The 15,017-nt window shown below is 35.7% G+C and overlaps 1 protein-coding gene across 1 annotated transcript in view; it reads left to right on the forward strand.

Annotated features, from left to right (window-relative positions):
* Positions 1-4,223, forward strand: part of LOC150100671 (uncharacterized) — a 107,443-nt gene extending 103,220 nt beyond the window's left edge. Inside the window, exon 6 of the mRNA XM_090402002.1 lies at positions 3,968-4,223. Coding sequence (XP_090258128.1) covers positions 3,968-4,152 — 185 coding nt within the window. The 3' untranslated portion in view covers positions 4,153-4,223. The remainder of the gene's footprint in view (positions 1-3,967) is intronic.
* Positions 4,224-15,017: the final 10,794 nt, after the last annotated feature.

Raw genomic sequence — 15,017 nt, forward strand, 5'->3', positions numbered from 1 at the left:
GTTACTCACTCCCAGTCATCATGATTTATGCAAGAACTTATAGTACAAAGGCTTTTCTAAAATCTACTAATATCACGGGTCTCTGTTAAGTGGAGGCTTTTGTCTCCTGTAAAACTGAGTTAGCTTACCTCATACAACTGCTTTAAAACATTATTAAACCTAACATGTATCTACATGTGGGGAAAAAAAGAAAAAAAAACAGTGATTCACTACCATGTTTACTCAAATATAACTCGCACTTTTTACCCCAAAATGAAAGTTAAAAAATCGTAGTACGAGATATATGCAGGGATTTTTTGGAAACTAAATTGGTGTTCATAATTAAATCCTCAGTATTCATTATAATTTGTAATTGCTCACAGCATTTAAATTTTAATTGTCAACGATATTTATGCAATCAGCTGCTCACTTTCATGTGATATATTTGAATCTTTCGTAACATTGCTTCTGTAATTAAATTAAAACAAAGTTTCATTATTGCTTGTCCTTTCATCATTTCAAAATCAAAAGATCTTTGAGTCCATCATAACTTTGAGTTTAAAACCAGTACTGTAACTTGAACTTTTCTCCATATTTCAAGCAAAAAATTACCAGTAATTTACAAGACTTGAGATATGTTCTTAACAGTCCTTCACAAATGACTAATGAGAAGTGAAAGCTTAACACAAAATGGACAGCAATGGTAGGCCAGTAGAGATAGTGCAGCTATGAAGATGTGCGGTATTAATAAAAGATCACATGACTCAACAAATTAATGGTAAGTTTTTGCTTGAAATATGGAGAAAAGTTCAAATTACAATGCTGGTTTTAAACACTCAAAGTTATGATGGATTCAAAGATTTTTTATTTTGACATGATAAAAGGACAAGCAATAATAAAACTTTGTTTTAATTTAATTATAGAAGCAATGTTGCGAAAGATTAAAATATATCACTTGATGAAGGCAAGCTGATGATTATTGAGTTGAAATGCTGATTCTCTTCAATTGAATTCCAAAATATCTGAAACTGCCATAACAACATTTACTATCTATAGTTTTAAACTTTTTTCATATGCGAGAGATATGCAAAACTTTTTAATTTATTTTTTCATAAAGTAAATCAAGGGTGCAAGATATACACAAAGGCGAATTATATTCAAGTGAATACGGTATATGACAGTGGTCTTGGAACCTAATGTCATATAACTGGAATATGCCTGTATTTTTATGTTTTCAATATAAGTTGAATCCCAATTTTTAGCTTGCAATTTTCAAAGGGAGGGGGGGGGATTATATATATAAAAGCAAACATAGCCTATAACTATGATTATAGGTACTATATATATAGCTACTATGATTATTGGAATTGAGAGGATAAGAAAAATAGGGGGCAAAAATAGTCTAGAATGATGTCATATTTGTCATTCTGGTTGGTATATGACAGTGGTCTTGGAACCTAATGTCATATAACTGGAATATTCCTGTATTTTTATGTTTTCAATATAAGTTGAATCCCAATTTTTAGCTTCCGATTTTCAAAGGGGGGGGGGATTATATATATATAAAAGCAAACATAGCCTATAACCCGATTGCAGAAATAAGCATTATGACTCCAGAAATCTATGAACAGTACAGTATGGTAGAAGCTACTATGATTATTGGAATTGAGAGGATAAGAAAAATAGGGGGCAAAAATAGTCTAGAATGATGTCATATTTGTCATTCTGGTTGGTCAAGTTTTTAGCATATGCCACTCTCCAACCAATCTGTGTGGGCATGAATGATTGTGGTTGCCTTTAGGTGAGAGATGAATTACATCATCTAGTGTGAGACCACTGCTCTGCTCATTGGATGCTAAAGTGGGTTGAAAAAAAAAGTTCCATATTTCGTCTCTGAGAACAAAGTATTCAAATTGTTAAAATTAAATAAAATAATAATAATAATAAAATTTAACCCACTCATGGTATTAATGATATTATACATTTGCAACCTTTTGTGGGTGGAAATCACATTAAAAAAAATAAAGAAGTATGGGTTGCATTTTTATCTCCTAAATGTATGGTTTTTATTCTGTTCTCCTATGTTCCAGTTCAAAGCCTAACACACTTTTTTTTTAACCATATAAATTCATACTTCAATCATGAAAATATGAAAATTATTGTTTTTCTTTCTTGTCTTGTATTGATACAGTGAGTGTAGCAAAAACCTTGATTAATTATACATTTCAAGACAGGTGTGTGTGAAGTTACTGGAATTTGTCTGTATATATTGTATTTTCATCTTTTATTGTCTTGATTATAATTATCAATATTGTATACCCAATTTGAAGAGCTTGTTCTTATAAACAAAATCATGTTTGAGTATATGTTTAATGTTACATAATATTACAGAAAACTTTTACTTTATGAGCTTGTACATGATGTCACTGAAGCAGCCCAAAATTTTTGCAAAGCAAAAGATCAGAATGTAAAAAAGCACTGTAGTTCAATAATACAGTGAACTATGGTGCTATACAGTTAAGTTTGTTGCCAGTGAATCACTCACAAAGACTAGACTTGTTCCAGATAGCCACTCAGTCAATTCCAAGACATATTAAGCTATTCAAACCAGTCTGGTCATATGTACCATATGATGTCAACATAACTTCAAAAAAAACATCACAACATTTTTACCAGCCTGTTGAGGTCGAGTCAGGAGAAGCTGGCAACATGTTCCAAAGAGGCTAACACTAGAGCTTTGTTATCGTGTCAATGTCTGGAGAATGCTCAAAAATTCCTTTAGGACTAGTATTTCATTAAACAAATCATTATCAAGGGATAACTAAGGGTCAAAGAAAATATCTAGAAAGCTCTCCATATTGCCTTTAAGGAATGCAGTTGAACAGCTGCGAAGATCAAGAAGGTTAGTAAAGCTATTGATTTGCAGAGCAGAAATGAAAGAGTTCATTGTTTTGGCAGACAAATGATATGAAAGATGAGAAGCATGCAGTTAGAAAAGATATTCAAGAGATGATGATAGAAGCAAAAAAGAAAAGTGAGAAACTCAATGTTGTTAAAGGAAATTAACAAAGTGGACAGTGTAATAACTAAATAAATTTGCTTATTTCAATGTTTCACCAAAGTTAAACTGGCATCATCATGGAAATAATATACTAGTATCAATATGTGCATACAGGCAACTACATTAACAGTGAGAAATAAAAGAGGAAGCCTACAGTCCTAAATTGCATCACCTATTATTTTGATTAATTGGACCACATTATGCATCACTTGACCAAGTGCCAAATTGATGTTTTTGGAAAAATATTCTGTTTTTTAAAATTTTCTTAGGAACATATTCCGTTTGGCATTTAGTTCTTTGAAAGAAAACTGTGAAAATATAGACTCCTGTCGGTCTAGATTTTTTTTTTATAGGTAGGTTGCATCATTATACATCAGATGGCAAACTAATCTCCAAAACATCAATTTGGCGCTTGGTCAAGTGATGTATAATGCAGTCCAGTTGTTCTTAGCTGTTAGACTGATTGTCTGCTGATGAGAGGCAATTTAATGCAACCATGTTTGTTAAGGTTAAGATGGTGATGGTAGAAGCAGATTGAATGAAAAGATTCTCAAATTTAAATGTTCTTTGGTGGAATAAGCTGGCTCTTTTTTCCCAGGTGATACTGTGCCAGGTATCAGACATGGTCTACCTAACTTGAGTGGCCATATTGGTGGAAACTGAGCTGATGATAGGAGTAATGGCGAATGAGAACAGGTCATTTTTATAAGTATAGGAGAAAAAAATAGAATAGGCAATAGAACTGAGCTCCTAACCCTCCTGCTAATATGGAGAAACTGTAGAGAAAATGTTTACATTTTACTTCATAATGTATACTGTTTTCATTATTTTGAAAACAAGTATCTTTGATGTGTATTCTTTGCAACTATTAATATTTCTATTTTTAATTTTAATTTAAAAAAATTTTTTTTTTAAATTTCATTTCAGGATGTGTGTGGATCTACCGAATTTATGAACCAGACTATGATGATATGGAGAGTGCATCATACTGTAATAAAACCCTATATCTGTTTTCTTTTTGGCTTGTAACAACCACCTTCATTATTTTAGGGCTTTTTACAAGTTGTCTTTGCTGTTTTACTGTTTCCTCTATATTAACAAACTCCAAGTGAACTTTATATGACTGACCTGAAACCAAAACCAGGAATTGCAGGTTCTTCTGAAAGAATTGTTTTTGAGACAGCATTTGGTAAATTTTAAAAACACATCTTATCTCATTTTCAGTTTTGTATATATCTTTTTAGCATAAGGTTGCTACTTTTTGTTCTGAAAGCATGTCCATAATGTTTTATAAAATAATAGTAGTAAATTCTTACTCAGCATCAGGAATGTGTTCCTGAAAATTGCAATCAGAATGTTCAGAATCTCATTTCGATGAGAATTAATGAAAAAAAAAAGTAGGCAGATTCTTAGGTAAATTATATCAAAGACCATCTTATAGATATGTATAGTATGTAGAGGTTCTCAACATTTTTAACATAATGTTTGACATTTATCTGACTAATTTAAAACAGCCACAGTACAGTACCACACTACTAATGAGTATTTACAGATGATGAGAGGAGAGAAAAATGTAGGGATTGTGATCCTTTTAGGGTGGGGGGGCATTGGAGAGAGAGAGAAAAAAATAAATCATCTGCTCCTTCCTTGAGTTGTTCACATGGTACGTGGAAAGGCTTATGTGTGTTCGTTGTACATGTTGATTAATTTTAACAGTATAGATGACAACACAGATTGATAAGAAAATAAGTATTAACTTATTGCTGATATTTCCCTGATATTCTATCTATCATCTTCAGAGCACATAATCAGTTTGTGACAGTACGCAAAACAACAACAATCCAGTACAACAATGGGACTAGTTTGAACAATTGTAATGTACAACACAGACTAAAATCCTAATTAGGTGCCATCTATGTTAAAGAGAGAGAAAGCAGGTATTAATTAGGTCTTAAGATTGCTGTCGCCCACATTTTTGGAAAATTTATACAGCCATACTTGTTGAGGTTTGGAGTGTGCTTCAAGGCTTGATTCCAAGAACAATCTCTCTCTGACTTATAACAACTTCTGTACAGTGCTTTTGTTTGTTTTTTTTCAAATTGATCCTGTGTGCAGGGGTATTGTTATATATTTGCTCTTCCTTAAATAATTTATTTCCTTTATGAATTTTCCTCTCTACAATAACTACAAGACTTACAAAATTTCCCTGACTCTAATATCTGTATCACTTCTTACGTGTTCATTCTCTAAGGAAAGCAAATTCTTTATCTCTAGTTGATTCCTAATTTTACTCACGTGCTTACCCTGACTGATAAAGGTCATTCCTTGCTAAAAGAAACGAATCCTCTAATTTCTTTCTGGGGCCGTCTCCTCTTCAGATATTGACAAATTTATTTTTTAAAGCTGCACCAGCCGATATCTTAGAATAGAGCGGACTCTTATTCAGGGAGACTTTTCCAGACCTTTGATGCACATAGGTGAATAAATTTAGTGCTTAAACTCGTAAATTAAATGCTCTACTGTGGCTAAGTAAATTCTGGTTTGCAGTCGTAACCTCTATAACATGTTATGCCTTTCTTTCAATCCACCCCGCTATGGTTCAAATTAATGAGTGGTAGTTTTGGTTCATATCACAGGTAAAACTCAGGTATAAAAGAAAAAACATATTTATTGGAATCTAAAGGCATAATATACACTTAGACCAATCTCACTTTCAATCAGTTCAAGGACATGCTAAATCAAACTTTTTCAAACTGATTAATACTCTAATACATGAACAATAAATCCTTCTTTTGAGTTAGAGACTTAACACACATAATATACACATTATACACTTCTACTCAATTTTCTACCTACTATTTTAGTCTTGCATATTAAGCTAGTCACAATCATCTATAATCATTCCTAACAATTTGTCTTATGGATATCAGCCACTGCTAAATAATCACTTAAAGTTGTTAAATATTGTCCATACTCGATTAATAGACTACAATGATCTTTCCCTTTTTTCCAACTGGGTAATTATACAACAAAATCTGTACTTTACAAAGAAGGACAGGCCATCTGAACTGTCCTTCTTTGTTTGAATTACCTTTCAATACTTCCATAAGCCTGCGTCCACATGGTGGGTCACTATGGTCATCAGATTAAACTATGCTCTACACCTGGCGTTTTTTTCCTCGTCTATTCTCGATCTGTTTCGGGCCATCCTCGTTTCTAGCTGCTAGTTCATAATATACGTCCGCAATAGTATTCTGTCGGAACTTTCACTGAAGGCAGCATGTGCCGACATCTCACACTTCAGTACCGGCAGAAATTCAGACAACGAAGGGAAAGCACCCTCCGATATCGAACTACTGCCAAGAAACACCATCAGGAACCACCTGTCCACGAGAGAAGTCAAATCATCATACAGCAAAACAGGTGAAAAAAGCCTTGAGAAAGGGGTGCAAACCCTTTTTATCCTCCCTTCACTTTCCCCCTTTTTAGCACCCTGTTATTAGCCGCGATAGCGCCCTCTTACTTTCCGTGATCTTTTTCCCGCCCGCTACTCACTTCGTCCGCGGGAACTTCAACATATCACAGGATCGCTACCACCTTCTTCCAGGAAACTAATGTGCATCGCTTTCTAAGATTGCCAATGCCTCAGGCCCACCTTTGGACTAATGTTTACATCTAATTTACCCATTCATTGTATACATGATGCATTTCATATAACACTAATTTATACACGAAGTTCTTTACATGGTATTACAATTCTATTTCTATTTACAGTTAGTACTTTATTTCTTCTGCTCCAGTACAAGTTTTTTCTCTCAGCTGATTTTTCTGACTTGTTAAATCCTGAATGAATTGTTTCTTTAATAAAGTGCTTCATTCAGGATGTAACAGTATCCAAGGCATGATGTGCTAGACTCAACTTGCGATAGTGCCAGACATGTTTTTTTATGTTCACTGAGGAGGATGTCCACAGTTCTTCCTGTCTGTCCATAGTAAGTTTAATCACATGAATGGGGCACTTCACAGACTCCTGGACGGTAATAAAGAAGAGATTGTCTTTGAGTGAGTGGATGAGAGTTGCCAATTTGACATACGATTTGACTATGGTGCATAGCTGATATTTATTAAGCATTCTAGATGATTTTCAGATGTGCCTTAAATACATGGGATGGTGATCGTTTTGTTGTAGTCTTCTGTGATACAGTGGGGGGGGGGGGATTTCTGGGGAGTATTTATGTTATAAGAATTATAGCCATTTGCTAAGAAGGTGATGTGAGTAAGTTCAGCAGTGAGACCATTGTCATTGGAAAAATTCGCTCTAGTTCCGTGGGCTAGTGTTTTTAGGATACCATACTGTTGAGATGGTTGATGGCATGATTGTTTGTGCAAATATCTCCCTCTGTGGGTGGGTTTTCTATAAACCAAAAATGATAAGGAATCATCTGGAACATGTGTGATTGGTGTATCCAGGAAGGGCAGACATTCATTAACATTCGTTAACTTCCAGTTTCATTGTAAAGTGGATTTTGGGGTGTTGGTTATTTAAATGCACTAAGAATGTATCTAAATAGCAAGCACATCATCGACATAGTGTAGCCAAAGCATTGGTTTGAGAGCGACTGTATTGATAGCTAGCTTTTCCAAGTGTTCTATGTAGAAGTTAGCTAAGGAAGAGCCCATTGCTGTCCCATCTAATTGTTTGTATATTTTCCCTTTCCATGTAAAATAACCTCTATACTTACTACTTACTTATCCTCTTCACTCCATGCAGAGCATAGGGCCCAATCAATTCTTTCCATCGGACTCTGTTTGCTGCCTCTCTATTAAGTTCACTTCAGGATCTTACCATCTGCTTCATCTCCATTTTTGTCACATGTTTGGGTGTGAAGATATCCCTCTCAATCTTCTGCCTATTGGCTTTTCTAGATGAGATTTCACCAGCATGCATCATCTCCTCGGAGGTTCTTCAGCAATAGAGGTCCAATTTCTTCAGTTTTTCTATCAAGTTTCTTTTTTTTTTTTTTTTTTTAACGTATTGTGTAAAATATGTCTGTTGTCTTTCTAAAACTTATATATATACACAATGTATATAAAATTTATTTTTGAATTTGTCGTCAACTTCACCTTTGTACTACCCTAACTTCTATCAACTCTCACAGATAAGACATTAACCCGCTTACCAGTTAATCCTCCTCATCATCAAATTCCTGATATATACCCACAGGGGGGAGGGGGATGTACAGGATATGATAGTACTACATGAAAAATTTACATTATTACCAGCTTCCTATCTGCAATTTTCCTCCAAATCAGTCTCAAATGTCAAGACTCCAATATTATCAGGTCTTATATTTCTGTCTTCTATGGCCTACCAAGTCTAATTTCTGTTTCCCCCCCACCGTTAAACAGACCTAAAGTTCTCAGCCTATTTAATATATACAGTTCACCAACTCTCGCACAAATCAATCAGAAAAAAATTTATTTTTTTTTATCGACTGCGCCATTTTGAGTGAATTAATATAGCGTAACATTTGAGGTTTACTACGTTATTTAAAAAAAAAGTTAGAGTTTGAGAACAAGACCATGAGAACCAAACCTTGGAGATTCAGTGGCAAACCTTGAAGAAAACCCTAATTGATTCACCCAGAGAGGCATGTGGTGAGGCTGTGTGCAAGGATAGAAAAATCAGAACTCCATGGTGGACACAGGAAGTTAAAGAGGCAGTGAAGGAAAAGAAGAAAGCATATCAAAGTTCTTGGCAAATAAGTCAGCTTGTGCTCTTAGAGAATACAGAGACAAATGTAAGAAAGCTAAACGCTGTGTAAAACTAGCTAAACAAAAGGCATGGGAGGACTTTGGCAAGAACATAGAAAATAAATATCAAGAAGTTGGTAAGATATTCTGGAGATTGTTGAATTGAAGAAGCTTAGAAATGGAGATAAGAGTGCTGTAAAACATGAAAACGGGAGAAAAAGATATCCTTGAAGTATGGAGTAATTACTTTGAAAAATTGCTAAATGAAACAAGCAGTGATATGGTAAAAAACACTCAACAGGCATACAGTCAGGAATACATATGCATACTTGAAGTATAAAAAGCCATCCAAGGCTTGAAATGTGGAAAGGCAGCAGGAGTAGATGATATTTGACCAGAAATGCTGAACTATGGTGGTATGAAAGTCTTACAATGGCTGCACTGCATAGTTCAGAAGGCCTGGACAGAGGGACAAATTCCTGATGATTGGAGTAGACCTCTAATAGCACCCATATATAAAAATAGAAATAAAACTGGATGTGAGAATTACAAAGGTATTTCCCTACTGAGTGTTCCAGGCAAGATTTATGCCAGTATACTTGAGAAAAGGTTGAGAAGAATTATGGAGGAAAAGCTTGGTGAAGAACAAGCTGGATTCAGGCCAAATAGAGGCTGCCAGGATCAGATCTTCACTTTACAACAATTAGTTGAGAAAGCATGGGAATATAACAAAGATCTGTATGCATTTTTGAAAATTATGGAGACAAAGGATAACAAAGATCTGTATTTAAGCTTTGTCGATCTGGAAAAGGCATACGACAAGTTGCCAAGAGAGAAGCTATTCAATACACTACAGTTATATGGTGTCGATGGGGCATTATATCAAGCAATACTTAATCTTTATTTGAGTTGCAAGTCAGCAGTTAGAATTGAAGGAAGTACAGGAAGATGGTTTAATGTTAAATCTGGTGTGAGACAAGGATGTACATTATCCCCTCTGTTATTCATTATCTATATGGATCACATTATGAATTAAAGTGGTATTAAACATGATATCAGAATTGGAGATGTTAATGTCAGCTCTTTACTTTATGCAGATGATGTTATACTTCTAAATAAATCCGTTACAAGTTTGCAAGATTCCCTGACTAAATTGAATAACTGTTGCAATAGATATGGTATGAAGGTTAGCAATACAAAGACAATGAAAATAGGTAGAATCATTGAAATTTCAACTGTGTTTTGAATGGGGAACCTGTGGAACAAGTGAAACGTTTCAGCTACTTAGGCACGATTTTTAGTGAAGATGGTAAATTAAATATGGAAATAGACAACAGAATCAACAAAGCTGGTATGGTATGAATTTATTCAGTTGACTTCCTATGGAATAAGAGAGAAATTAGTCGGAGCACTAAATTAGCTGTATACAAGACTGTATTCAAACCAGTTTTAATTTATGGATCTGAGAGCTGGGTCAGAAGTAAAACACTTGACCAAAGACTAGAGCTCGCAGATATGGGAGTCCTGAGAAAGATTAGGCGCGTGAACAGATGGCATCAATGGCAATATATTAAAAATAGGATATTAGGAAAGAACTTGACATTATCAGCATCCAGGAATGCATTAGCAGAGCTAATCTTGGCTGGTATGGTCACTTAAATAGAATGGGTGAGGAAAGATTAGCAAAATAAGTGTTCTCTGCCAGCTTGGCAAGAAAATGACCCAGAGGAAGACCAAGATATAGGTGTATTAATAAGGTACAAAGTGCCTCAGACGATAGAAATATAAGATCTGATAATATTGGAGTCTTGACAAGTAACAGACTGATTTGGAGGAAAATTGTAGATAGGCAGTTACTAATGATGTAAATTTTTCATGTAGTACTGTCATATCCTGTATACCCCTTGAGGGTACATGTCAGGAATTTGATGATGAAGCTGTTGTAATATCTTTATTCCGATTAGCAGTGCCCTTTTGCTTTCGTAACCTTTTCTTACTTATATTCTATTGCATAGTATGTTTATTCACCTTTTGTATTTACTAGTCGTATGCCTGTGAACACTGTAAAATTTAGTTGTTAAGACTGCACCACCAGTATATTTATATCAGCATAAGACTCAGTAATACATCCAGTAGATCTCTCTTACTAGCATAACTTCCTTCAATAAAGTTTATATAAACACTCGTGGTTCTCAAGTATTTAAATTACACTTTTAATGCCTTAGTTGTTTCCCACTTACAAGTCCTACGAACAGTGCATTGTAAATTAAATGATCAGGCGGCACTCTATTGACATATAAATAAAACAGTTATTTACATTAATATCAAAGTACATTAATTAAATGATATGGAGGTTACTCCCTCTACCTATCCTTTAGACCAGGGATTCTCAGCCTATGGTATGCATACCGCTGGTGGTACGTGAGCCACTGCCAGGTGGTGCGAAAACAGATTTGCTTACTGGTACATCTAATATCTTGAATTAAATATAGTGGTACGCCACTGGAAAAGGTTGAGAACCCCTGCTTTAGACTTTTAGCATAAAGAAACAAACTTTCCCTTTTCAATACTAAATAACTGTACAATATAATTACTCAATTACTTCTTTGCTCATTAAATCAAATTACTAAAACTCTAATTTACTCACAAAGAGGTTAGCTAATTATTACTTAATTCTTATCATTCCATCTATAACATATCTCCTAGATTATAAAAGGAAATGTACAACAAAAATGGAGCAAACTTACAGAGGCTGTGTTGCACACTGAATCAAAGGTCTTGCACTAAAGTCCCTATGCCATTTCTTTCATCTCGGGTCTTAGGCTTCCTTCTGGAATATCTTGCTTAAGTGGCATCTCCTCAGGGAATTGGCACGTTTTGGACTACAATTTGTGGTACTCGAATAGCTCAAGGAAAAGGTTCCAGCATACAGGCAAATTCTCTGGCACTTGAAGTTCGCTCTGCGGCTATTGACTTCAGTTGACCTCCCGTGGCAAAAAGACATCCGACCGACACTTGGTCGGGTATTTACATCAGCTGTTCTCTCGTCATTCCCATTTTTCTCCTCTGGCATGGGCATGCCCTAACGTCTGTTCCTCTGGATCCTACTCCCGGTATTTCTGCCTCTAACTGCCGCTTACCTCTGATTGCCGATGATGATGTTCAACTCAGTCCCTTTTTATTTCACATTCTCTGGGACCTTGCACGAAGGGTTATAACTCCCGAAGAATTCAGCATGACTCCTTGATCTTCTGATAAGACCGACCCATTCTTTCTTTCTTCTCCTCCGTGCACTCCTTTAATCCTATCTTGTCGGACAGTGGAAACTTGTCTGAACCTTGCCGATCTCTTAGACACTGACTTTGAAGGTGTTTATATGCAAAGCTCATAAGCAACTTTCTCATACACTTAAATCGTAAACAACTTTCTTATGCCCTTACATAGAGCTATTATACAAAGTTCTGGTTGCAAAGCATTGCCTTTGTTTTTGACATTCTAGAAATTTTTGTTAAAGCAGTAAGTACAGTTAATTCCCATTGGATTATTTACAATAATATTTAGCAAAAAACATAGAGACAAACAAGGTTATTTTTGTAACATTCTCATGGAATTTGAGCTCTGTAAAATTTGATGTAAAGCTCTTTTGCATTTCCAAGCTACATAGAGTTTTACAATAGTTTGAGAGTTAAAGTGAGGAAAACAGGAAATTTTAACTACACACAAATTTGCCTTAATGCACATCGTGGCTAACCAAAATTTAATATGCACGCAGGTTCGCTAATTTTTTGAAGATAGTGCATTGGCTAGAGAATAGGCAAGGTAGTTACAAAACATTTTATTCTAAGCAAAAAAAAAGTACAATATACATAGAGAAGAAATCTCTATAAGCCCTTTCACTTACTAGGTAGGCAATATTTACATTCAAGCTCTCAATACACTCATTGCTTTACCTAAATTTACAATGCCAACTAACTTGACTTAAACAAATAGTAGTTCTCTATATCACAATTAAGCACATATTCATTCGTTAAGCTAACAAGTTAACATTTAAACTTCCCTTAAAGACATTGACTTAATTACCACTTCGTTGCATACAATATCGATTTGTAAGCCCTTGACATTAACAAAGCTGGTACTTACATAAACCCTTGGATAGACAGTCCAATCAGTTAGCACAACCTTAGTTGTATCGATTTGATGTTGCGTTCTATTCCTTGGTGATTATAGCTGCTTGGACAATTCTGGCGGTCATGATACAAGGAATAATTGCCGTAACAGACTACGGCAATTATTCCTTGCTGGGGAATAATTGCCATAGTCACCACGAAGTCTGTGAATCTCTACGCTCTCATAATGTGTCCTTGCTTCCTTGGAACCATCATCGGGAAATATGGCCTCTCCTATATCCGTGTCGTAAGCATGTCCTCAGGACTGGACAGCACTGGGAACCTACTATCTGGAGACTAAAATCAAAAGGGTCCAGAGACGAGCGAGAGCCAGCCAGAGAGAATCCCTCCTCCAGTTTGTCTCCATCCTCCTTTATATTATTCCCAGTCATTTTGTTCTTTACCAAGTAGTTTTCGGGATTAGCCACCAGCATGAGGATGCATTCTTGTTCCCTCTGTTCTTGCTGCCTTTTTCTAACATTGCGTGACCTTGCGACCTCTTGTTTGCTTCATCATCACGATAATCTGGATTAATCCCTTATTGTTTTATATACAGGTCCATTTACATTGATATTTTTTGAATTTTTACAGCAGAATTATTTATTCTTCTTAGTACAATATAATTTCCAAATTTAAAATATTCAGAAAACCCTGTAAAATTGAACGCAAAAAAATTTACAAATTTAATTATGTGAGAGATTTTATGTGTGGTTGCTAACCACAAGTACAGCCCTCCTCCTTTCTCATCTGGGCTTGGGACCAGCCATGATGGAGTTAAAATAACCTTCATGTACTGTGAATTTAAATAGTTCAAATACAGCAGGGGAAAAGTATGACTTCAGTAAATCAAGGGTTTCAATTAACAGCACATTTGTGAATAGTGAGGTGATATCAAAACTCGCCATTATGCCTGAACAAAAAAGAAGTATTATGGAATAAAACTTCTTTAATGGCAGCTGTTCGCATCGGCCCTTTTTCCTTGCCATCCTCTTTCTCTCTCTCCTTTGTTTGCTGTTCGCTGAGTGCTCTGAGTCTTCCACGGTCAGTTTGTCATCGTGATTCTCCACAAGCTCTTCTACATCAGCCTCATCAACCTCTTCTGTGTCAAGATTCTTTGCTGTTGAAATGATCTCTCGCATGGCTGCAACTGCTTCTGATTCTCCAGCTTCTTGGTCTGCACTGTTGTCATCCTAAGAAAAATTAGGAACGAGTTTCTTCCACAGTGCATAAAGGGTTCTCTGTGTCACTCCATCCTAGGCAGTTTTAATAAAAGAAATGGCATGGAAAAAGTTGAACTTGGTGTCTTCCAGAAGTCCTTCAGTGTCTTGTTAGAAGAAAGAGTCGCATCGAAAAGCCGTGAGAACAAAGCTTTGGTGTAAAGTTCATTAAAACACACAATCACTTCTTGATCCATGGGTTGGATCAGTGACGTCATGTTTGGAGGCAAGAACTGGACTTTGATGAGGTCAAAGTTGATTTCAAGAATATCCTCTAAGTCTTGAGGATGGGCACTAGCATTGTCAAGGATCAGTAGTGCTTTCAAAGGCAAATTGTTGTCAGTGAGGAACTTCTTCATGCTTGGGGAAAACACCTCAAAAATCCATTCTTTGAAAACTTGCTGGTCTACCCAGGCTTTTGCATTGGATTTCCCCATCACTGGCAGTTTGGACTTAATGATTTTCTTCCCAAAGCACCGAGGATTTTCTGAGTAGTAGATCAAAAGTGGCTTTAGTTTAAAGTCTCTGCTTGCATTTGCTGCCAAGAACAAGGTAAGCCTATCTTTGATAGGCTTATGTCCTGGGAGTTTCACTTCTTCTTGCTTGATGTAAGTTCAATTTGGCAAGTGCTCCCAAAATAACCTAGTTTCATCCCCGTTAAAAATTTGCTGTAGCAGGTAGCCTTCCTTCCTGATTAAATCTTTAACTTTTTTCACTAACTTTTCTGCAGCCTCTTTATCTGCACTAGCAGCTTCCTCCTGTCTGAGAACACTATGAATGCCTGTTCTACCTTGGAATTGTGAAACAATCTGAGGAATTCAAAGCCTTGCTCTGAATTCC

Source organism: Typopeltis vanoorti, chromosome 12 (assembly GCF_054136105.1).
Source record: "Typopeltis vanoorti isolate ZY-2024b chromosome 12, IOZ_Tvanoo_1.0, whole genome shotgun sequence".
NCBI classification, from domain to species: Eukaryota; Metazoa; Arthropoda; class Arachnida; order Uropygi; family Thelyphonidae; genus Typopeltis; species Typopeltis vanoorti.